Source organism: Leptodactylus fuscus, chromosome 1 (genome assembly GCF_031893055.1).
Source record: "Leptodactylus fuscus isolate aLepFus1 chromosome 1, aLepFus1.hap2, whole genome shotgun sequence".
Lineage (NCBI taxonomy): Eukaryota > Metazoa > Chordata > Amphibia > Anura > Leptodactylidae > Leptodactylus > Leptodactylus fuscus.
This window is the reverse complement of record NC_134265.1, coordinates 370,002,449-370,028,535: the sequence shown is the minus strand read 5'-3', so window position 1 is coordinate 370,028,535 and position 26,087 is coordinate 370,002,449. Positions and strand designations below refer to the sequence as shown.

Below are 26,087 nucleotides of genomic sequence, written 5' to 3'. Positions count from 1 at the left end.
ACAATGTATTAGTCGGGAGCTTCATAGTGTCAGGGAAGGGTTACTATTGGGGTATGTAATATACCGGCGGGCGGTCTGTAATAACGCTCGCCACATGCCAGATCTCTTATAATAACAGTCCGCGCCCAGCACCGCGGTAACCGCAGAACAAAGCGGGTGAAATGTTACAAAGTGACCTGCAGGTGTGACAGCAGGAGATAGGGGGCAGAAGAGGAGCCCGGGGCCCCTGAGGAGGCCATAGTGGCTGCCGTGCCAGATCAGGGGATAACACATCAGTATTATAGACCGGGGGGACTTACAGCATGGAGGACGGGGCTTATCTGGGGGTTCCCATGGGATTTGGGGGGATCAGCAGACCTCAGGGGGAGGAGATGGAGGACGGGGCTTATCTGGGGGTTCCCATGGGATTTGGGGGGGTATCAGCAGACCCTCAGGCTTATCTGGGGGTAGCGCGGCCTCATAACCGGGCGCCCCTGGATCTCCTCCTCTAATATGTTTGTGTTTATTTCGTTTTCTCCCTTTTCTTCGCCCCCCGATGACATCACAGCCGGAATCTGCGGCCAGGGCTCGGAGCGTCACCATGGGATTTGGCGAAGAGTTGTTAACCCTTAGCGGTCTCGTACAATGATGGGAGTGCCCGGCCTGTCCTTCATCTTCCAGACTCCTGAGATGTAATAATAAGACGTCTCGGCTCTTTCTCTGGGTTTGTGTTATTTGGCCGGCGTCGGAGTACGGCAGACAACCCCACGCTGCGGCCGCGGCTCCGAGACAGGGGAGGGCCCAAAATCCTGCAGAATGTGCTGCACAGTCCAGATGGTTGTACCGTGTGGGCTCTGCTACATATCACTATACAGCACAGAGCAGGATACGGGGGTCCCTGCCTGACACCCCATTATCTGCCGACCACTACAGGAAACGACATCCCACAATGCAGCAGTGCAACAGCCCATTATATACAGCGGAATAGAAAGGGTTAATTCCTATATGGGTCTCACTTCTCTAAATGTGGTGACACCGACCACTTACACAAGTCACCGCAACGAAGCAACAAGTATAAACAGACTGCACACAGCAACCTCTGCACGTGACCCCCAATGTCCTCAACTCCTGCAACCTCAGGACCTCAACCCCCCGCACCACCTCAGGACCTCAACCCCCCGCACCACCTCAGGACCTCAACCCCCTGCACCACCTCAGGACCTCAACCCCCCGCACCACCTCAGGACCTCAAACCCCCGCACCACCTCAGGACCTCAACCCCCTGCACCACCTCAGGACCTCAACCCCCTGCACCACCTCAGGACCTCAACCCCCTGCACCACCTCAGGACCTCAACCCCCTGCACCACCTCAGGACCTCAAACCCCCCGCACCACCTCAGGACCTCAACCCCCCGCACCACCTCAGGACCGCAACCCCCTGCACCACCTCAGGACCTCAACCCCCCGCACCACCTCAGGACCTCAACCCCCCGCACCACCTCAGGACCTCAACCCCCCGCACCACCTCAGGACCTCAACCCCCCGCACCACCTCAGGACCTCAACCCCCTGCACCACCTCAGGACCTCCACCCCTGCACCACCTCAGGTCCTTAGCCCCCCTGCAACCTCAGGTCCTTAGCCCCCCTGCAACCTCAGGTCCTCAGCCCCCCTGCAACCTCAGGTCCTCAGCCCTCTGCAGCCTCAGGACCTCAGCCTTCTGCAACCTCAGGACCTAAGCCCTCTGCAACCTCAGGACCTCAGCCCTCTGCAACCTCAGCTCTCTGCAACCTCAGGACCTCAGCCCTCTGCAGCCTCATGTCCTCAGCCCTCTGCAACCTCAGGACCTCAGCCCTCTGCAACCTCAGGACCTCAGCCCTCTGCAACCTCAGGACCTCAGCCCTCTGCAACCTCAGGACCTCAGCCCTCTGCAACCTCAGGACCTCAGCCCTCTGCAACCTCAGGACCTCAGCCCTCTGCAACCTCAGGACCTCAGCCCTCTGCAACCTCAGGACCTCAGCCCTCTGCAACCTCAACAACCTCAGACCTCAGCCCTCTGCAACCTCAGGGCCATAGCCCTCTGCAACCTCAGGGCCATAGCCCTCTGCAACCTCAGGGCCATAGCCCTCTGCAACCTCAGGACCTCAGCCCTCTGCAACCTCAGGACCTCAGCCCTCTGCAACCTCAGGACCTCAGCCCTCTGCAACCTCAGGGCCATAGCCCTCTGCAACCTCAGGACCTCAGCCCTCTGCGACCTCAGGACCTCAGCCCTCTGCGACCTCAGGACCTCTGCAACCTCAGGACCTCAGCCCTCTGCAACCTCAGGGCCATAGCCCTCTGCAACCTCAGGGCCATAGCCCTCTGCAACCTCAGGGCCATAGCCCTCTGCAACCTCAGGGCCATAGCCCTCTGCAACCTCAGGGCCATAGCCCTCTGCAACCTCAGGACCTCAGCCATCTGCAACCTCAGGACCTCAGCCCTCTGCAACCTCAGGACCTCAGCCCTCTGCAACCTCAGGACCTCAGCCCTCTACAACCTCATGTCCTCAAGCCCCTTACACCTAAGGTCCTCAGTCCCCTGTGCAACCTCATGTTCTCTCCTCTGCAACCTCATGTCCTCAGCCCCCTGCAACCAGTCTCTCTGGTCCCTCAGTTACCTTGTTTTGTGCATTCATCGACCTCCGTGTTCGTCCATTCAGCAGCCATTGTACTGTCACAGCCTCGCCCTGAATGTCCCCTAACAAAGAAATAATAAAAAAAAATACTCAGTGATCTCCCAGCCACATTATTGGAGCCCAGTTATTGGGGAAGGGGGTCTGTCCAGGTACAATAAGAATAATGAGCACAGCTCTGGAGTATAATACAGTATAAGTAATGTAATGTATGTACACAGTGACTGTACCAGCAGAATAGTGAGCGCAGCTCTGGAGTATAATACAGTATAAGTAATGTAATGTATGTACACAGTGACTGTACCAGCAGAATAGTGAGCGCAGCTCTGGAGTATAATACAGTATAAGTAATGTAATGTATGTACACAGTGACTGTACCAGCAGAATAGTGAGCGCAGCTCTGGAGTATAATACAGTATAAGTAATGTAATGTATGTACACAGTGACTGTACCAGCAGAATAGTGAGCGCAGCTCTGGAGTATAATACAGTATAAGTAATGTAATGTATGTACACAGTGACTGTACCAGCAGAATAGTGAGCGCAGCTCTGGAGTATAATACAGTATAAGTAATGTAATGTATGTACACAGTGACTGTACCAGCAGAATAGTGAGCGCAGCTCTGGAGTATAATACAGTATAAGTAATGTAATGTATGTACACAGTGACTGTACCAGCAGAATAGTGAGCGCAGCTCTGGAGTATAATACAGGATAAGTAATGTAATGTATGTACACAGTGACTGTACCAGCAGAATAGTGAGCGCAGCTCTGGAGTATAATACAGGATAAGTAAAGTAATGTATGTACACAGTGACTGCACCAGCAGAATAGTGAGCGCAGCTCTGGAGTATAATACAGTATAAGTAATGTAATGTATGTACACAGTGACTGTACCAGCAGAATAGTGAGCGCAGCTCTGGAGTATAATACAGGATAAGTAATGTAATGTATGTACACAGTGACTGTACCAGCAGAATAGTGAGCGCAGCTCTGGAGTATAATACAGGATAAGTAATGTAATGTATGTACACAGTGACTGCACCAGCAGAATAGTGAGCGCAGCTCTGGAGTATAATACAGGATAAGTAATGTAATGTATGTACACAGTGACTGTACCAGCAGAATAGTGAGCGCAGCTCTGGGGTATAATACAGGATAAGTAATGTAATGTATGTACACAGTGACTGCACCAGCAGAATAGTGAGCGCAGCTCTGGAGTATAATACAGGATAAGTAATGTAATGTATGTACACAGTGACTGCACCAGCAGAATAGTGAGCGCAGCTCTGGAGTATAATACAGGATAAGTAATGTAATGTATGTACACAGTGACTGCACCAGCAGAATAGTGAGCGCAGCTCTGGAGTATAATACAGGATAAGTAATGTAATGTATGTACATAGTGACTGTACCAGCAGAATAGTGAGCGCAGCTCTGGAGTATAATACAGGATAAGTAATGTAATGTATGTACATAGTGACTGTACCAGCAGAATAGTGAGCGCAGCTCTGGAGTATAATACAGGATAAGTAATGTAATGTATGTACACAGTGACTGCACCAGCAGAATAGTGAGCGCAGCGCTGGAGTATAATACAGGATAAGTAATGTAATGTATGTACATAGTGACTGTACCAGCAGAATAGTGAGCGCAGCTCTGGAGTATAATACAGGATAAGTAATGTAATGTATGTACACAGTGACTGCACCAGCAGAATAGTGAGCGCAGCTCTAGGGTATAATACAGGATAAGTAATGTAATGTATGTACACAGTGACTGCACCAGCAGAATAGTGAACGCAGCTCTGGAGTATAATACAGGATAAGTAATGTAATGTATGTACACAGTGACTGCACCAGCAGAATAGTGAGCGCAGCTCTGGAGTATAATACAGGATAAGTAATGTAATGTATGTACACAGTGACTGTACCAGCAGAATAGTGAGCGCAGCTCTGGGGTATAATACAGGATAAGTAATGTAATGTATGTACACAGTGACTGCACCAGCAGAATAGTGAGGGCAGCTCTGGAGTATAATACAGGATAAGTAATGTAATGTATGTACACAGTGACTGTACCAGCAGAATAGTGAGTGCAGCTCTGCAGTATAATACAGGATAAGTAATGTAATGTATGTACACAGTGACTGTACCAGCAGAATAGTGAGCGCAGCTCTAGATATGGGGACATCATTGCTACTTCCTGGGACATGTGGCTTGCTATATAGTATACATAGGTACTGATTCCATATTAGGATTAGAAAATTTAGTAATATTTTTATGGCTATACAGTTGGAGCAGATCGGTTGTAGCTGTACAGTTGGTGCAGATCGGTTGTAGCTGTACAGTTGGAACAGATCGGTTGTAGCTGTACAGTTGGAGCAGATCGGTTGTAGCTGTACAGTTGGAACAGATCGGTTGTAGCTGTACAGTTGGAGCAGATCGGTTGTAGTTGTACAGTTGGTGCAGATCGGTTGTAGCTGTACAGTTGGAGTAGATCGGTTGTAGCTGTACAGTTGGAGCAGATCGGTTGTAGTTGTACAGTTGGAGCAGATCGGTTGTAGTTGTACAGTTGGAGTAGATCGGTTGTAGCTGTACAGTTGGTGCAGATCGGTTGTAGCTGTACAGTTGGAGCAGATTGGTTGTAGCTATACAGTTGGAGCAGATTGGTTGTAGTTATACAGTTGGAGCAGATCGGTTGTAGCTATACAGTTGGAGCAGATCGGTTGTAGCTGTACAGTTGGTGCAGATCGGTTGTAGCTGTACAGTTGGAGCAGATCGGTTGTAGCTGTACAGTTGGTGCAGATCGGTTGTAGCTGTACAGTTGGAGCAGATCGGTTGTAGCTGTACAGTTGGTGCAGATCGGTTGTAGCTGTACAGTTGGTGCAGATCGGTTGTAGTTGTACAGTTGGAGTAGATCGGTTGTAGCTGTACAGTTGGAGCAGATCGGTTGTAGTTGTACAGTTGGAGCAGATCGGTTGTAGTTGTACAGTTGGAGTAGATCGGTTGTAGCTGTACAGTTGGTGCAGATCGGTTGTAGCTGTACAGTTGGAGCAGATTGGTTGTAGCTATACAGTTGGAGCAGATTGGTTGTAGTTATACAGTTGGAGCAGATCGGTTGTAGCTATACAGTTGGAGCAGATCGGTTGTAGCTGTACAGTTGGTGCAGATCGGTTGTAGCTGTACAGTTGGAGTAGATCGGTTGTAGTTGTACAGTTGGAGCAGATCGGTTGTAGCTATACAGTTGGAGCAGATCAGTTGTAGCTGTACAGTTGGTGCAGATCGGTTGTAGCTGTACAGTTGGTGCAGATCGGTTGTAGCTGTACAGTTGGTGTAGATCCGTTGTAGCTGTACAGTTGGAGCAGATCGGTTGTAGCTGTGCAGTTGGTGCAGATCCGTTGTAGCTGTACAGTTGGAGCATATTAGTTGTAGCTGTACAGTTGGAACAGATCGGTTGTAGCTGTACAGTTGGAATAGATCAGTTGTAGCTGTACAGTTGGAGCAGATCGGTTGTAGCTGTACAGTTGGAGCAGATCAGTTGTAGCTGTACAGTTGGAGCAGATTAGTTGTAGCTGTACAGTTGGAGCAGATCGGTTGTAGCTGTACAGTTGGTGCAGATCGGTTGTAGCTGTACAGTTGGTGCAGATCGGTTGTAGTTGTACAGTTGGAGTAGATCGGTTGTAGCTGTACAGTTGGGGTAGATCGGTCGGTTGTAGCTGTACAGTTGGAGCAGATCGGTTGTAGCTGTACAGTTGGTGCAGATCGGTTGTAGCTGTACAGTTGGTGCAGATCGGTTGTAGCTGTACAGTTGGTGCAGATCGGTTGTAGTTGTACAGTTGGAGTAGATCGGTTGTAGCTGTACAGTTGGAGCAGATTGGTTGTAGCTGTACAGTTGGAGCAGATCAGTTGTAGCTGTACAGTTGGTGCAGATCGGTTGTAGCTGTACAGTTGGTGCAGATCGGTTGTAGCTGTACAGTTGGTGCAGATCGGTTGTAGTTGTACAGTTGGAGCAGATCGGTTGTAGCTGTACAGTTGGAGCAGATCGGTTGTAGTTGTACAGTTAGTGCAGATCGGTTGTAGTTGTACAGTTGGAGTAGATCGGTTGTAGCTGTACAGTTGGTGCAGATCGGTTGTAGCTGTACAGTTGGAGCAGATTGGTTGTAGCTATACAGTTGGAGCAGATTGGTTGTAGCTATACAGTTGGAGCAGATTGGTTGTAGTTATACAGTTGGAGCAGATCGGTTGTAGTTGTACAGTTGGAGCAGATCGGTTGTAGCTGTACAGTTGGTGCAGATCGGTTGTAGCTGTACAGTTGGAGCAGATCAGTTGTAGCTGTACAGTTGGAGCAGATCGGTTGTAGCTGTGCAGTTGGAGCAGATCAGTTGTAGCTGTACAGTTGGAGCAGATCAGTTGTAGCTGTACAGTTGGAGCAGATCAGTTGTAGCTGTACAGTTGGAGCAGATCAGTTGTAGCTCTAGATTTGGAGTTCTGCAGTGGAGGAGGAAGGAAGATGAATGTCATCATGAGCCGGCAGTGGTGTCTGTGGCAGGTGCTGGGCAGGATGCAGCTGTCTCTTGTTTATTGAGATGGAGATTTCATAGAGGATCTGGGCAGCGTCCGGTGGTGACAGCTTTATTTACTCCGTCAGCAGATTTGTCAGGGGGTCGGGGTCTCCCCTTAGGAATGACACTACAAATAACCCTGTTCTGTAGAATACTGGCACACTAAACCAATGACAGGGCAGAGCGGTCCCTGCAGCGGGTCCTGACATACTACGCTAGGTTTACTACAGTCCTTGTTGGCTTTTGGCCATCCTGTAGGGCTGCTCAGGGTCTCTGGGATGTGACCCCCTACCCCAGCCATGTGCAGCTGCTCTCCTGATTTGGGTCCCCTGACAGACTCCTGTGACCCCCTGGTCAGGCCCTGGTGGAAGCTTCCAGAACGCCATCACTTACCCCAGATAAGATGTGCACAGGGTGATATATATTGTATATACCTTTATATTTCTGGTTCTTTGACCTAATCTAGTCTAGAACTGAGGGCTGAGGAGTATAATCGGCATCTGCCGGTGGAGAGGGCGCTCTTAGTAAATCTGCAGGATTCACACCCATCATCCAGATTGTAGATTACTAAGAGGAAGTGACACAAACACAGGAAACCACAGCGTGCGGGGGCAGGAGATGTTCAATTACTATTGTCAGAGCAGCCCCCCAGGTACAAGGGTTGTCCTTATCTGCCTCAGTAGTGTGTGTGGGGCAATATATAGTGATGGGGCAATATATAGTGATGGGGCAATATATAGTGATGGGGCAATATATAGTGGTGGGGACATTATACACTGGTGGGGGATGTACATTATATCTGCACTGGGACATCCGACCAGATCAGTTTCATGATATTGCACCTGTTGTGCAGCAGAGAATAATCCCCACATTGTTAGGGATTTCCCTGTGGAGGGGCCGGGGGTACAACATAGGGAGCAGAGGAGGAGGCCGGGGGGCGCTTACAGTCCCTTATAGCGGGGAAGAAGCCGGGGGGCGCTCACAGTCCCTTATAGCGAGGAGGACGCCAGGGGGCGCTCACAGTCCTTATAGCGAGGAGGAGGCCGGGGGGCGCTCACAGTCCCTTATAGCGAGGAGGAAGCCGGGGGGCGCTCACAGTCCTTATAGCGAGGAGGAGGCCGGGGGGCGCTCACAGTCCCTTATAGCGAGGAGGAAGCCGGGGGGCGCTCACAGTCCCTTATAGCGAGGAGGAAGCCGGGGGGCGCTCACAGTCCCTTATAGCGAGGAGGACGCCAGGGGGCGCTCACAGTCCTTATAGCGAGGAGGAGGCCGGGGGGCGCTCACAGTCCTTATAGCGAGGAGGACGCCAGGGGGCGCTCACAGTCCTTATAGCGAGGAGGAGGCCGGGGGGCGCTCACAGTCCCTTATAGCGAGGAGGAAGCCGGGGGGCGCTCACAGTCCCTCTCTGACCTGAGTCCTCACTTCTTGCTGTATCTTTGTAGTGGCTACAGCTCACTTTCCTGGTACACGGCTGCAAATCCTCTGCACAGATACAGCAAAACAAGGCGGATGTCGGACGTTCCATTCTGGAGATACAGCTTTCCCAACACCCTGACCCCCATTAGCCAATACGAACCTGCAAGTCTTTCACTCATATTCCAACTGCAATACACACGGTCACAACACATGTACAATACAACACTGATATCCAAACTGAGATACACACATCAGAGGATTAGATACACAGATCAGAACACAGTATCACACGCCAGAGGATTAGATACAGAATAGAAAATCATAAAAAACCACCAGGTACAAAAAAAAATTATTTTTTTAAGCAAAAATGAAAAAAGGCTTTATTACATAAAATCCACATATAACAGTACAACATATAACAATGCAAGAAAGGTACACAAACAGGAGGAAGGGGGCAACTGAATTACCCAATAAATAGGAGTGAAGATGGGAAAAGTGGAAAGTATGCACATTGAAGATGAATTGGTATAAATAACATAACCATAGGTCCACAGGTGTATATAAAGCAGCAGATATGAAACAATTGCAGCTAATAAGGGACAAAGTGTATTGCTATAATAGCAGAAGCCACGTGCCACAATAGTTAATCTCCTATCAAGATGTAATAAACATATAGGCCCATGGATAGTTATATGCATTGTTATATGTTGTACTGTTATATGTGGATTTTATATAATAAAGCCTTTTTTCATTTTTGCTAAAAAAAAAATATTTTTTTGTACCTGGTGGTTTTTTATGATTTTCTATTCAAATTACACCAGAGAGTGTACCTATATGTGGTATATGTTTGTATATTTTTTAGGATTAGATACACGCATCACAGGATTAGATACACAGATCAGCACACAGTATCACATGTCAGAGGATTAGATATACAGCTGAGCACACAGTACCACATGCCAGGGGATTAGATACACGCCTCACCACACAGTACGTCACACTAGAGAATTAGATACACTCCTCTGCACAGAGTACCACACGCCAGGGGATTAGACACGTGCCTCAGCAGACAGTACTACACGCCAGGGGATTAGACACGTGCCTCAGCACACAGTACTACACGCCAGGGGATTAGACACGTGCCTCAGCACACAGTACTACACGCCAGGGGATTAGACACGTGCCTCAGCACACAGTACTACACGCCAGGGGATTAGATACACTCCTCAGCACACAGTACCACATGCCAGAAGATAAGATATGCGCCTCACTACACAGTACCACACGCCAGGGGATTAGATACACTCCTCAGCACACAGTACCACACGCCAGGGGATTAGATATGCGGCTCTGTACAGAGTACCACATATCTGAATTTTACTCCAGGTTTCAATTTCAACCCAGCTAATTTTCTTCACTGCTGTAGGTTAGCTTTAATGGGGCAGGGCGCTGTGGATGACACTGTTACAGAAGGTCACATACACACAGCTTTACTCCAGGTCTCCATAACAATCGATCGCAGGTTTTTCACTGATATCCAAATTGAGATACACATGGTCACATGACGCTAATGGACCAATGTACACTTGCAGGTTCTTCAGTTTTCACATACACGCAGCTTTACACCAGGTTTCTATAGCAACCAACCTATTCTTACGAGGCCATTACGCAAACCAAAAATGAAATATCGGCATGTGGAGCCGGGTCCTCCTGGTATATATTATATATAGGACTCGCGACCTCTGACCTAGAGACTGCCCCGGGATTATTTAACCCTTGGGAAATGGTTGAAATGGTTACTTATCATACAGTACTTGGCCTCTACAGTGGGGGAGGGGTGGCAGTGAGGGTAAATATATATATATATATATATATATATATATATATATATATACACATCCTGATATATGAGTAACATCCTGCCCCCCATCCCCCGCACCAAGCTTCATGGGGTGGGGGATTAAAGCCTAAACTATGGGGTTTCCAGATATTTTGGGGTGGTGATGTTCAGAGCAGGGAGGGGGTGCAGCTTTCGGGGTCCCCTCTCTCAGCTCCATGACAACCCCTTTTACCTGCAGTGTGCCCCTCCCCCACTGTATACAGTAGTAACAATTGTATCAGTGCAGACAATCCAGTTTGTTCCAATGTATCAGTCAGGAGGATTTGTTACACTGGATACAACTTTACCCCCCCCCCCCCCTCCCCAGTAACATGTAAGGGTCTCCACTCCCCTGCACTGTGTGAACATGCTCTGAGCTCCACAATTTGCTCCCTTTAACCCTTCATGGTCCACTCTCATGCCCTGTAATTAACGGCCACTATAAATAGATCTAAGGGGAAAGGGGGGTTGGGGGATTCGTGGAGTGGGGGGGGGGAGGGAGCGTCTTGTTTCATATGAGGGGAGGTCACGCCAGGCCCTAATAGCTACTTTATGGGAAAGAATGCAGGACTAATGACTGAGCAGAGAGGGGGCTTCCTGTCACAAGGTGGGGGTGGACATAAATCTGGGGGTGTTCTAGGGATGCTTCATAACCCCCCCCAGGATCCCCCCAGTCACTGCGCACATCCATTGTTGATCACTTACATTACACAGCGCCTCATGGCTGGCAGTGGCTGCTCCTGGTACTGCAATTCCGATAAATGTATCAGCTGGAAGTCACAATAGCCAGGGGATGACGGGGTTAATGTAGTCACATGAGAAGCGGGGGATGGAGCTGCCCCTACCTAGGGACACCCCGTAAATAAACACCAAATCCATCACTATAGATAACAGCTATTCCTCCTGACTCCCCCATACACACACGCACTGGGCTCAGCTATTCCTCCTGACTCCCCCATACACACACGCACTGGGCTCAGCTATTCCTCCTGACTCCCCCATACACCTGCACACTGGGCTCAGCTATTCCTCCTGACTCCCCCATACACACACACACTGGGCTCAGCTATTCCTCCTGACTCCTCCATACACATACACACTGGGCTCAGCTATTCCTCCTGACTCCTCCATACACACACACACTGGGCTCAGCTATTCCTCCTGACTCCCCCATACACATACACACCGGGCTCAGCTATTCCTCCTGACTCCCCCATACACCTGCACACTGGGCTCAGCTATTCCTCCTGACTCCCCCATACACATACACACTGGGCTCAGCTATTCCTCCTGACTCCTCCATACACATACACACTGGGCTCAGCTATTCCTCCTGACTCCCCCATACACATACACACTGGGCTCAGCTATTCCTCCTGACTCCCCCATACACATACACACTGGGCTCAGCTATTCCTCCTCACTCCTCCATACACACTGGGCTCAGCTATTCCTCCTGACTCCTCCATACACATACACACTGGGCTCAGCTATTCCTCCTGACTCCTCCATACACACACACACTGGGCTCAGCTATTCCTCCTGACTCCTCCATACACACCGGGCTCAGCTATTCCTCCTGACTCCTCCATACACATACACACCGGGCTCAGCTATTCCTCCTGACTCCTCCATACACATACACACCGGGCTCAGCTATTCCTCCTGACTCCCCCATACACACACACACTGGGCTCAGCTATTCCTCCTGACTCCCCCATACACATACACACTGGGCTCAGCTATTCCTCCTGACTCCTCCATACACATACACACTGGGCTCAGCTATTCCTCCTGACTCCTCCATACACACACACACTGGGCTCAACTATTCCTCCTGACTCCTCCATACACACTGGGCTCAGCTATTCCTCCTGACTCCTCCATACACCTACACACTGGGCTCAGCTATTCCTCCTGACTCCTCCATACACATACACACCGGGCTCAGCTATTCCTCCTGACTCCTCCATACACATACACACTAGGCTCAGCTATTCCTCCTGACTCCTCCATACACATACACACTGGGCTCAGCTATTCCTCCTGACTCCTCCATACACATACACACTGGGCTCAGCTATTCCTCCTGACTCCCCCATACACACTGGGCTCAGCTATTCCTCCTGACTCCCCCATACACATACACACTGGGCTCAGCTATTCCTCCTGACTCCTCCATACACATACACACTGGGCTCAGCTATTCCTCCTGACTCCTCCATACACATACACACTGGGCTCAGCTATTCCTCCTGACTCCCCCATACACATACACACTGGGCTCAGCTATTCCTCCTGACTCCTCCATACACATACACACTGGGCTCAGCTATTCCTCCTGACTCCCCCATACACCTGCACACTGGGCTCAGCTATTCCTCCTGACTCCTCTATACACATACACACCGGGCTCAGCTATTCCTCCTGACTTCCCCATACACATACACACCGGGCTCAGCTATTCCTCCTGACTCCCCCATACACACACACACTGGGCTCAGCTATTCCCCCTGACTCCTCCATACACATACACACTGGGCTCAGCTATTCCTCCTGACTCCTCCATACACATACACACTGGGCTCAGCTATTCCTCCTGACTCCCCCATACACATACACACCGGGCTCAGCTATTCCTCCTGACTCCCCCATACACACACACACTGGGCTCAGCTATTCCTCCTGACTCCTCCATACACACCGGGCTCAGCTATTCCTCCTGACTCCCCCATACACATACACACCGGGCTCAGCTATTCTTCCTGACTCCCCCATACACCTGCACACTGGGCTCAGCTATTCCTCCTGACTCCCCCATACACACTGGGCTCAGCTATTCCTCCTGACTCCTCCATACACATACACACCGGGCTCAGCTATTCCTCCTGACTCCTCCATACACATACACACTGGGCTCAGCTATTCCTCCTGACTCCCCCATACACATACACACCGGGCTCAGCTATTCCTCCTGACTCCTCCATACACATACACACCGGGCTCAGCTATTCCTCCTGACTCCTCCATACACATACACACCGGGCTCAGCTATTCCTCCTGACTCCCCCTTACACACACACACTGGGCTCAGCTATTCCTCCTGACTCCCCCATACACATACACACCGGGCTCAGCTATTCCTCCTGACTCCTCCATACACATACACACTGGGCTCAGCTATTCCTCCTGACTCCCCCTTACACACACACACTGGGCTCAACTATTCCTCCTGACTCCTCCATACACATACACACCGGGCCCAGCTATTCCCCCTAACTCCCCCATACACACACACACTGGGCTCAGCTATTCCTCCTGACTCCCCCATACACATACACACCGGGCTCAGCTATTCCTCCTCACTCCCCCATACACATACACACTGGGCTCAACTATTCCTCCTGACTCCTCCATACACACACACACTGGGCTCAGCTATTCCTCCTGACTCCCCCATACACATACACACTGGGCTCAGCTATTTCTCCTGACTCCCCCATACACATACACACCGGGCTCAGCTATTCCTCCTGACTCCTCCATACACATACACACTGGGCTCAGCTATTCCTCCTGACTCCCCCTCACACACACACACTGGGCTCAACTATTCCTCCTGACTCCTCCATACACATACACACCGGGCCCAGCTATTCCCCCTAACTCCCCCATACACACACACACTGGGCTCAGCTATTCCTCCTGACTCCCCCATACACATACACACCGGGCTCAGCTATTCCTCCTGACTCCCCCATACACATACACACTGGGCTCAGCTATTCCTCCTCACTCCTCCATACACACTGGGCTCAGCTATTCCTCCTGACTCCTCCATACACATACACACTGGGCTCAGCTATTCCTCCTGACTCCTCCATACACACACACACTGGGCTCAGCTATTCCTCCTGACTCCTCCATACACACCGGGCTCAGCTATTCCTCCTGACTCCTCCATACACATACACACCGGGCTCAGCTATTCCTCCTGACTCCTCCATACACATACACACCGGGCTCAGCTATTCCTCCTCACTCCTCCATACACACTGGGCTCAGCTATTCCTCCTGACTCCTCCATACACATACACACTGGGCTCAGCTATTCCTCCTGACTCCTCCATACACACACACACTGGGCTCAGCTATTCCTCCTGACTCCTCCATACACACCGGGCTCAGCTATTCCTCCTGACTCCTCCATACACATACACACCGGGCTCAGCTATTCCTCCTGACTCCTCCATACACATACACACCGGGCTCAGCTATTCCTCCTGACTCCCCCATACACACACACACTGGGCTCAGCTATTCCTCCTGACTCCCCCATACACATACACACTGGGCTCAGCTATTCCTCCTGACTCCTCCATACACATACACACTGGGCTCAGCTATTTCTCCTGACTCCTCCATACACACACACACTGGGCTCAACTATTCCTCCTGACTCCTCCATACACACTGGGCTCAGTTATTCCTCCTGACTCCTCCATACACACACACACTGGGCTTAGCTATTCCTCCTGACTCCCCCATACACATACACACTGGGCTCAGCTATTCCTCCTGACTCCTCCATACACATACACACCGGGCTCAGCTATTCCTCCTGACTCCTCCATACACATACACACTGGGCTCAGCTATTCCTCCTGACTCCTCCATACACATACACACTGGGCTCAGCTATTCCTCCTGACTCCCCCATACACACTGGGCTCAGCTATTCCTCCTGACTCCCCCATACACATACACACTGGGCTCAGCTATTCCTCCTGACTCCCCCATACACCTGCACACTGGGCTCAGCTATTCCTCCTGACTCCTCTATACACATACACACCGGGCTCAGCTATTCCTCCTGACTTCCCCATACACATACACACCGGGCTCAGCTATTCCTCCTGACTCCCCCATACACACACACACTGGGCTCAGCTATTCCCCCTGACTCCTCCATACACATACACACTGGGCTCAGCTATTCCTCCTGACTCCTCCATACACATACACACTGGGCTCAGCTATTCCTCCTGACTCCCCCATACACATACACACCGGGCTCAGCTATTCCTCCTGATTCCCCCATACACACACACACTGGGCTCAGCTATTCCTCCTGACTCCTCCATACACACCGGGCTCAGCTATTCCTCCTGACTCCCCCATACACATACACACCGGGCTCAGCTATTCTTCCTGACTCCCCCATACACCTGCACACTGGGCTCAGCTATTCCTCCTGACTCCCCCATACACACTGGGCTCAGCTATTCCTCCTGACTCCTCCATACACATACACACCGGGCTCAGCTATTCCTCCTGACTCCCCCATACACCTGCACACTGGGCTCAGCTATTCCTCCTGACTCCCCCATACACACACACACTGGGCTCAGCTATTCCTCCTGATTCCTCCATACACATACACACCGGGCTCAGCTATTCCTCCTGACTCCTCCATACACATACACACCGGGCTCAGCTATTCCTCCTGACTCCTCCATACACATACACACTGGGCTCAGCTATTCCTCCTGACTCCCCCTTACACACACACACTGGGCTCAGCTATTCCTCCTGACTCCCCCATACACATACACACCGGGCTCAGCTATTCCTCCTGACTCCTCCATACACATACACACCGGGCTCAGCTATTCCTCCTGACTCCCCCTTACACACACACACTGGGCTCAGCTATTCCTCCTGACTCCTCCATACACATACACACCGGGCCCAGCTATTCCCCCTAACTCCCCCATACACACACACACTGGGCTCAGCTATTCCTCCTGACTCCCCCATACACATACACACCGGGCTCAGCTATTCCTCCTCACTCCCTCATACACATACACACCGGGCTCAACTATTCCTCCTGACTCCTCCATACACATACACACTGGGCTCAGCTATTCCCCCTAACTCCCCCATACACACACACACTGGGCTCAGCTATTCCTCCTGACTCCCCCATACACATACACACCGGGCTCAGCTATTCCTCCTGACTCCCCCATACACATACACACTGGGCTCAGCTATTCCTCCTGACTCCCCCATACACATACACACCGGGCTCAGCTATTCCTCCTGACTCCCCCATACACATACACACCGGGCTCAGCTATTCCTCCTGACTCCCCCATACACATACACACTGGGCTCAGCTATTCCTCCTGACTCCCCCATACACATACACACTGGGCTCAGCTATTCCTCCTGACTCCTCCATACACATACACACTGGGCTCAGCTATTCCTCCTGACTCCTCCATACACATACACACTGGGCTCAGCTATTCCTCCTGACTCCCCCATACACATACACACTGGGCTCAGCTATTCCTCCTGACTCCTCCATACACATACACACTGGGCTCAGCTATTCCTCCTGACTCCCCCATACACATACACACTGGGCTCAGCTATTCCTCCTGACTCCTCCATACACATACACACCGGGCTCAGCTATTCCTCCTGACTCCTCCATACACATACACACTGGGCTCAGCTATTCCTCCTGACTCCCCCATACACATACACACTGGGCTCAGTTATTCCTCCTGACTCCCCCATACACATACACACTGGGCTCAGCTATTCCTCCTGACTCCCCCATACACACACGCACTGGGCTCAGCTATTCCTCCTGACTCCCCCATACACATACACACCGGGCTCAGCTATTCCTCCTGACTCCTCCATACACATACACACCGGGCTCAGCTATTCCTCCTGACTCCCCCATACACATACACACTGGGCTCAGCTATTCCCCCTGACTCCCCCATACACATACACACTGGGCTCAGCTATTCCTCCTGACTCCCCCATACACCTGCACACTGGGCTCAGCTATTCCTCCTGACTCCTCCATACACATACACACTGGGCTCAGCTATTCCTCCTGACTCCTCCATACACATACACACTGGGCTCAGCTATTCCTCCTGACTCCCCCATACACACACACACTGGGCTCAGCTATTCCTCCTGACTCCCCCATACACCTGCACACTGGGCTCAGCTATTCCTCCTGACTCCCCCATACACATACACACTGGGCTCAGCTATTCCTCCTGACTCCCCCATACACATACACACCGGGCTCAGCTATTCCTCCTGACTCCCCCATACACACACACACTGGGCTCAGCTATTCCTCCTGACTCCCCCATACACACACACACTGGGCTCAGCTATTCCTCCTGACTCCTCCATACACATACACACTGGGCTCAGCTATTCCTCCTGACTCCCCCATACACACACACACTGGGCTCAGCTATTCCTCCTGACTCCTCCATACACATACACACTGGGCTCAGCTATTCCTCCTGACTCCCCCATACACATACACACTGGGCTCAGCTATTCCTCCTGACTCCTCCATACACATACACACTGGGCTCAGCTATTCCTCCTGACTCCCCCATACACACACACACTGGGCTCAGCTATTCCTCCTGACTCCTCCATACACATACACACCGGGCTCAGCTATTCCTCCTGACTCCTCCATACACATACACACTGGGCTCAGCTATTCCTCCTGACTCCCCCTTACACACACACACTGGGCTCAGCTATTCCTCCTGACTCCCCCATACACATACACACCGGGCTCAGCTATTCCTCCTGACTCCTCCATACACATACACACCGGGCTCAGCTATTCCTCCTGACTCCCCCTTACACACACACACTGGGCTCAGCTATTCCTCCTGACTCCTCCATACACATACACACCGGGCCCAGCTATTCCCCCTAACTCCCCCATACACACACACACTGGGCTCAGCTATTCCTCCTGACTCCCCCATACACATACACACCGGGCTCAGCTATTCCTCCTCACTCCCCCATACACATACACACCGGGCTCAACTATTCCTCCTGACTCCTCCATACACACACACACTGGGCTCAGCTATTCCTCCTGACTCCCCCATACACATACACACTGGGCTCAGCTATTCCTCCTGACTCCTCCATACACATACACACTGGGCTCAGCTATTCCTCCTGACTCCTCCATACACATACACACTGGGCTCAGCTATTCCTCCTGACTCCCCCATACACATACACACTGGGCTCAGCTATTCCTCCTGACTCCTCCATACACATACACACTGGGCTCAGCTATTCCTCCTGACTCCCCCATACACATACACACTGGGCTCAGCTATTCCTCCTGACTCCTCCATACACATACACACTGGGCTCAGCTATTCCTCCTCACTCCTCCATACACACTGGGCTCAGCTATTCCTCCTGACTCCTCCATACACACTGGGCTCAGTTATTCCTCCTGACTCCTCCATACACATACACACCGGGCTCAGCTATTCCTCCTGACTCCTCCATACACATACACACTGGGCTCAGCTATTCCTCCTGACTCCCCCATACACATACACACTGGGCTCAGTTATTCCTCCTGACTCCCCCATACACATACACACTGGGCTCAGCTATTCCTCCTGACTCCCCCATACACACACGCACTGGGCTCAGCTATTCCTCCTGACTCCCCCATACACATACACACCGGGCTCAGCTATTCCTCCTGACTCCTCCATACACATACACACCGGGCTCAGCTATTCCTCCTGACTCCCCCATACACATACACACTGGGCTCAGCTATTCCCCCTGACTCCCCCATACACATACACACTGGGCTCAGCTATTCCTCCTGACTCCCCCATACACCTGCACACTGGGCTCAGCTATTCCTCCTGACTCCTCCATACACATACACACTGGGCTCAGCTATTCCTCCTGACTCCTCCATACACATACACACTGGGCTCAGCTATTCCTCCTGACTCCCCCATACACCTGCACACTGGGCTCAGCTATTCCTCCTGACTCCCCCATACACATACACACTGGGCTCAGCTATTCCTCCTGACTCCCCCATACACATACACACCGGGCTCAGCTATTCCTCCTGACTCCCCCATACACACACACACTGGGCTCAGCTATTCCTCCTGACTCCCCCATACACACACACACTGGGCTCAGCTATTCCCCCTGACTCCCCCATACACATACACACTGGGCTCAGCTATTCCTCCTGACTCCTCCATACACACTGGGCTCAGTTATTCCTCCTGACTCCTCCATACACATACACACTGGGCTCAGCTATTCCTCCTGACTCCCCCATACACATACACACTGGGCTCAGCTATTCCTCCTGACTCCCCCATACACATACACACTGGGCTCAGCTATTCCTCCTGACTCCCCCATACACATACACACTGGGCTCAGCTATTCCTCCTGACTCCCCCATACACATACACACCGGGCTCAGCTATTCCTCCTGACTCCCCCATACACACACACACTGGGCTCAGCTATTCCTCCTGACTCCTCCATACACATACACACTGGGCTCAGCTATTCCTCCTGACTCCCCCATACACACACACACTGGGCTCAGCTATTCCTCCTGACTCCTCCATACACATACACACTGGGCTCAGCTATTCCTCCTGACTCCCCCATACACATACACACTGGGCTCAGCTATTCCTCCTGACTCCTCCATACACATACACACTGGGCTCAGCTATTCCTCCTGACTCCTCCATACACATACACACTGGGCTCAGCTATTCCTCCTGACTCCCCCATACACACACACACTGGGCTCAGCTATTCCTCCTGACTCCCCCATACACATACACACTGGGCTCAGCTATTCCTCCTGACTCCTCCATACACATACACACTGGGCTCAGCTATTCCTCCTGACTCCCCCATACACACACACACACTGGGCTCAGCTATTCCTCCTGAGGGGGGGGGGAGGGGGGGCTGTTCTGGTATCTGACACTGATATCATGAGATACAGACACGCCAGGTCACATGGACAACATGGTGCGATGTGCTGCAGGGCCCTCACTTGGAGGACAAGTCATCCTTCATGTGAGATATGGCTGGATGCAGTCAGCATGGTGGGTGAGGGGTATTGCTGCATTTAGCAATCTGCTGGAGCTTATTGGAAAGAGTCAGCAAGGATGTCATCCCATAAATGGGGGGGGGGATTGGTATTCCCCACAAAAGATGACAGTTCTTTAAATGAAAATCACTGAAGTAAGTTCTGCAGAGGGTGCTGGGAGATTTCAGCTCTGAAGCTAGAGAATTGTGAGTGCCGCTCTGTCATCCGGCTGAGGACTAGACTGTCAGCTCCTGGGACCAGAAGAGCTGAGTGTAATGTCATGTATCAGCCCAGACCCCAGACACAACTACCCCCCACTACCACACTCCTCATCTCATTAACCCTTCCCCCACCAGTGTTTACACTCACAGGAGAAGCCTCAAACATCAGGGATTAGATTACACAAGGTTAAAAGAACATCAGACCCTGGGCCAGAGAGCTGACAATCTGATAAGAGAGAGAGAGGACCCTGCTGAGCAGAAGAGCTGACAATCTGATAAGAGAGAGAGAGGACCCTGCTGACCAGAAGAGCTGACACTCTGATAAGAGAGAGAGAGGACCCTGCTGACCAGAAGAGCTGACACTCTGATAAGAGAGAGAGAGGACCCTGCTGAGCAGAAGAGCTGACAATCTGATAAGAGAGAGAGGACCCTGCTGACCAGAAGAGCTGACAATCTAATGAGAGAGAGAAGACCCTGCTGACCAGAAGAGCTGACATTCTGATAAGAGAGAGAAGACCCTGCTGACCAGAAGAGCTGACAATCTAATGAGAGAGAGAAGACCCTGCTGACCAGAAGAGCTGACAATCTGATAAGAGAGAGAAGACCCTGCTGACCAGAAGAGCTGACAATCTGATGAGAGAGAGGACCCTGCTGAGCAGAAGAGCTGACAATCTAATGAGAGAGAGAAGACCCTGCTGAGCAGAAGAGCTGACAATCTGATAAGAGAGAGAGGACCCTGCTGAGCAGAAGAGCTGACAATCTAATGAGAGAGAGAAGACCCTGCTGACCAGAAGAGCTGACAATCTAATGAGAGAGAGAAGACCCTGCTGACCAGAAGAGCTGACAATCTGATAAGAGAGAGAGAAGACCCTGCTGACCAGAAGAGCTGACAATCTGATAAGAGAGAGAAGACCCTGCTGAGCAGAAGAGCTGACAATCTGATAAGAGAGAGAGGACCCTGCTGACCAGAAGAGCTGACAATCTAATGAGAGAGAGAAGACCCTGCTGACCAGAAGAGCTGACAATGTGATAAGAGAGAGAAGACCCTGCTGACCAGAAGAGCTGACAATCTGATAAGAGAGAGAAGACCCTGCTGACCAGAAGAGCTGACAATCTGATGAGAGAGAGAGGACCCTGCTGACCAGAAGAGCTGACAATCTAATGAGAGAGAGAAGACCCTGCTGACCAGAAGAGCTGACAATCTCATGAGAGAGAAGACCCTGCTGACCAGAAGAGCTGACAATCTCATGAGAGAGAGGACCCTGCTGAGCAGAAGAGCTGACAATCTAATGAGAGAGAGAGAGAGGACCCTGCTGAGCAGAAGAGCTGACAATCTAATGAGAGAGAGAAGACCCTGCTGACCAGAAGAGCTGACAATCTCATGAGAGAGAAGACCCTGCTGACCAGAAGAGCTGACAATCTGATAAGAGAGAGAGGACCCTGCTGACCAGAAGAGCTGACAATCTAATGAGAGAGAGAGAGAGGACCCTGCTGACCAGAAGAGCTGACAATCTGATAAGAGAGAGAGAAGACCCTGCTGACCAGAAGAGCTGACAATCTGATAAGAGAGAGAGAAGACCCTGCTGAGCAGAAGAGCTGACAATCTGATAAGGGAGAGAGAGGACCCTGCTGACCAGAAGAGCTGACAATCTGATAAGAGAGAGAAGACCCTGCTGAGCAGAAGAGCTGACAATCTAATAACAGAGAGAAGACCCTGCTGACCAGAAGAGCTGACAATCTAATAACAGAGAGAAGACCCTGCTGACCAGAAGAGCTGACAATCTGATAAGAGAGAGAAGACCCTGCTGACCAGAAGAGCTGACAATCTAATGAGAGAGAGAAGACCCTGCTGACCAGAAGAGCTGACAATCTGATAAGAGAGAGAGAAGACCCTGCTGAGCAGAAGAGCTGACAATCTGATAAGAGAGAGAGGACCCTGCTGACCAGAAGAGCTGACAATCTAATGAGAGAGAGAGAGAGGACCCTGCTGACCAGAAGAGCTGACAATCTGATAAGAGAGAGAGAAGACCCTGCTGACCAGAAGAGCTGACAATCTGATAAGAGAGAGAGAAGACCCTGCTGACCAGAAGAGCTGACAATCTGATAAGAGAGAGAGAGGACCCTGCTGACCAGAAGAGCTGACAATCTGATAAGAGAGAGAGAGAGGACCCTGCTGACCAGAAGAGCTGACAATCTGATAAGAGAGAGAAGACCCTGCTGACCAGAAGAGCTGACAATCTAATGAGAGAGAGAAGACCCTGCTGACCAGAAGAGCTGACAATCTAATGAGAGAGAAGACCCTGCTGACCAGAAGAGCTGACAATCTGATAAGAGAGAGAGGACCCTGCTGACCAGAAGAGCTGACAATCTAATGAGAGAGAGAGAGAGGACCCTGCTGAGCAGAAGAGCTGACAATCTGATAAGAGAGAGAGGACCCTGCTGAGCAGAAGAGCTGACAATCTGATAAGAGAGAGAGGACCCTGCTGAGCAGAAGAGCTGACACTCTGATAAGAGAGAGAGAGGACCCTGCTGACCAGAAGAGCTGACAATCTGATAAGAGAGAGAGAAGACCCTGCTGACCAGAAGAGCTGACAATCTAATAAGAGAGAGAAGACCCTGCTGACCAGAAGAGCTGACACTCTACAGTAGACCAATGTGCTCCTTATCAATGGCCAGACCTGTACAGAGAAGCAATGACTGACACACTGTCCATTATCTGCTGTGGTGTTATCTATACTGCAGTCTTCTCTGTTTGTCTCTTATCACATATAGCTGATCCCTGCAGTTAGCAGATACACATTCCTTACATGTCTCACAGCAGAGCTTTGTTACAGTGTATCAGTTTCTGTCTCTCCTCTAATAATATACAAATCTGGGCTCCTATAGATCTTGTACAATACATTATAATATTACATTGTATCATTATTAGTGTATGATATAGACGTGTTACATTGTATTATGTGTTATTAGTGTATGATATAGACGTGTTACATTGTATCGTGTCATTAGTGTATGATATAGACGTGTTACATTGTATTATGTGTTATTAGTGTATGATATAGACATGTTACATTGTATCGTGTCATTAGTGTATGATATAGACGTGTTACATTGTATTATGTGTTATTAGTGTATGATATAGACATGTTACATTGTATCGTGTCATTAGTGTATGATATAGACGTGTTACATTGTATTATGTGTTATTAGTGTATGATATAGACATGTTACATTGTATCGTGTCATTAGTGTATGATATAGACGTGTTACATTGTATCGTGTCATTAGTGTATGATATAGACGTGTTACATTGTATTATGTGTTATTAGTGTATGATATAGACATGTTACATTGTATCGTGTCATTAGTGTATGATATAGACGTGTTACATTGTATTATGTGTTATTAGTGTATGATATAGACGTGTTACATTGTATTATGTGTTATTAGTGTATGATATAGACGTGTTACATTGTATTATGTGTCATTAGTGTATGATATAGACGTGTTACATTGTATCATGTGTCATTAGTGTATGATATAGACGTGTTACATTGTATTATGTTATTAGTGTATGATATAGACGTGTTACATTGTATCGTTATTAGTGTGCGATATAGACGTGTTACATTGTATCATTATTAGTGTATGATATAGACGTGTTACATTGTATCGTTATTAGTGTACGATATAGACGTGTTACATTGTATCGTTATTAGTGTACGATATAGACGTGTTACATTGTTTCCATATACATTGTGACTCCCAGCAGGGAGCGGTTACCATGTATACTGTGTATATTGTATATTTCTATATGAAGCCTCAGGGCAGTATATTCGGAGATTGGTTACTTTGTATTTGCTTCCTTCTCCTCCTATAGCAGCGGTTATATTGTGTGTGTGTATATATATATATATATGTAAGTATTCCTAATATTATACAGCAGGGAGCGGTTACAATGTATCAGCTGATCCTAGATCATGTCCTGTGGCTTTATCAGACAATACGCTGTGCTGTTTTATAGCAGGGATTTGTTACAGTGTATCAGAGTTCTGTCGCTTTATATGATATTCTATTCCCGCACTGTTTGGTTACATGTTTATGATATTCTTATATTACATGTTATGTTGTAGTTCCATTGTATCTCCTGATCTGAGTCGGGGCAGTGTTCAGTGATTACTACAGTATACAGTATATACACCACAGGACCGGCTGTAACTTCACCTCATTGTCTGTAGGGTGCCCCCTATATGAGCCGGGGGGATACACAGCGCCGGCTCCCCTGCCCAGGAGATAAGAGGAGAGCCCAGAAGTTGGGGTACTCACCGAGGGTCTTCTGTGGGGCAGTTAAAGGGGACAGCACAAGATAAATGACCATAATCCATATCCCAGTCTGCAGCCGACTCCTCCAGTGTGTCCTCATGTCAGAGCTTTTAGTCTTGCCCTCATCTTCCAGCTCCCCTCTGTGGCCTGTGTATATGTGTATATATATATATATCCTGCCTGCTCTCCTCCCCCTACATCTGCCGGCCCCTAAACCTCTGTACAGACCCGGCCCCTGAAACTCCTCCGGAGCCGCAGCTGTCAGAGAGTCTGCAGGCGGCGGGCGAGGGGTTAATGTTAGAGGCGGATTACAGGGGGAGGGGGAGGAAGCCGGACCCTCATTACTAATAATAGCAGCCCCTCATTAATACCAGTCATGTGGCCGGTGTCACTGAGCCCCCCTGACGGTATCTTGTGCACATGTTAGTTTGGGCGCTTCGCCCCTTTCTAACCTGCCCACGGTCTGGGGGCATTTGCACCATTTTGCGCCTTATTAAAAAAAAAAAAAAATCTCCATTTAGGCCACACCCACTTTTCTTGCCAAAAAGCAAAAGTGGTGAAAGCAGCGAAACAAAACAAAAGTCCTCAAAGAGGCCCAAATACACCAAAAAGGGGGGCAAGTAGCTTCAGAAATGAGCAAAAGGGATCCCCCAGGTCTCCTCACCTGCCAGGGCCCCCCCCCCCCTACACCCAAATGCAGGATCCTCAGAAAGAAGAACACCCCTCATTAATAATAGTAACACCCCTCAATAATAATAATAATAACACCCCTCATTAATAGCAACACCCCTCCTTAATAATAGTAACGCCCCTCATTAATAGCAACACCCCTCCTTAATAATAGTAACACCCCTCATTAATAATAGTAACACCCCTCCTTAATAATAGTAACGCCCCTCCTTAATAATAGTAACACCCCTCCTTAATAATAGTAACACCCCTCCTTAATATTAATAACACCCCTCCTTAATAATAGTAACGCCCCTCATTAATAATAACACCCCTCATTAATAATAGCAACACCCCTCAATAATAATAATAATAACACCCCTCATTA

At 49.8% G+C, this 26,087-nt stretch overlaps 1 protein-coding gene across 1 annotated transcript in view; it reads right to left on the bottom strand.

Annotated features, from left to right (window-relative positions):
* The window catches only part of LOC142188720 (disintegrin and metalloproteinase domain-containing protein 33-like), a 63,305-nt gene extending 38,138 nt beyond the window's left edge, over window positions 1-25,167 (bottom strand). The window contains exons 1-2 of the mRNA XM_075261963.1: window positions 25,034-25,167; window positions 2,635-2,714 (exon numbers count right to left, since the gene is read on the bottom strand). Of these exons, the coding sequence (XP_075118064.1) occupies window positions 2,635-2,714; window positions 25,034-25,130 (177 nt within the window). The 5' untranslated portion in view covers window positions 25,131-25,167. The remainder of the gene's footprint in view (window positions 1-2,634; window positions 2,715-25,033) is intronic.
* Window positions 25,168-26,087: the final 920 nt, after the last annotated feature.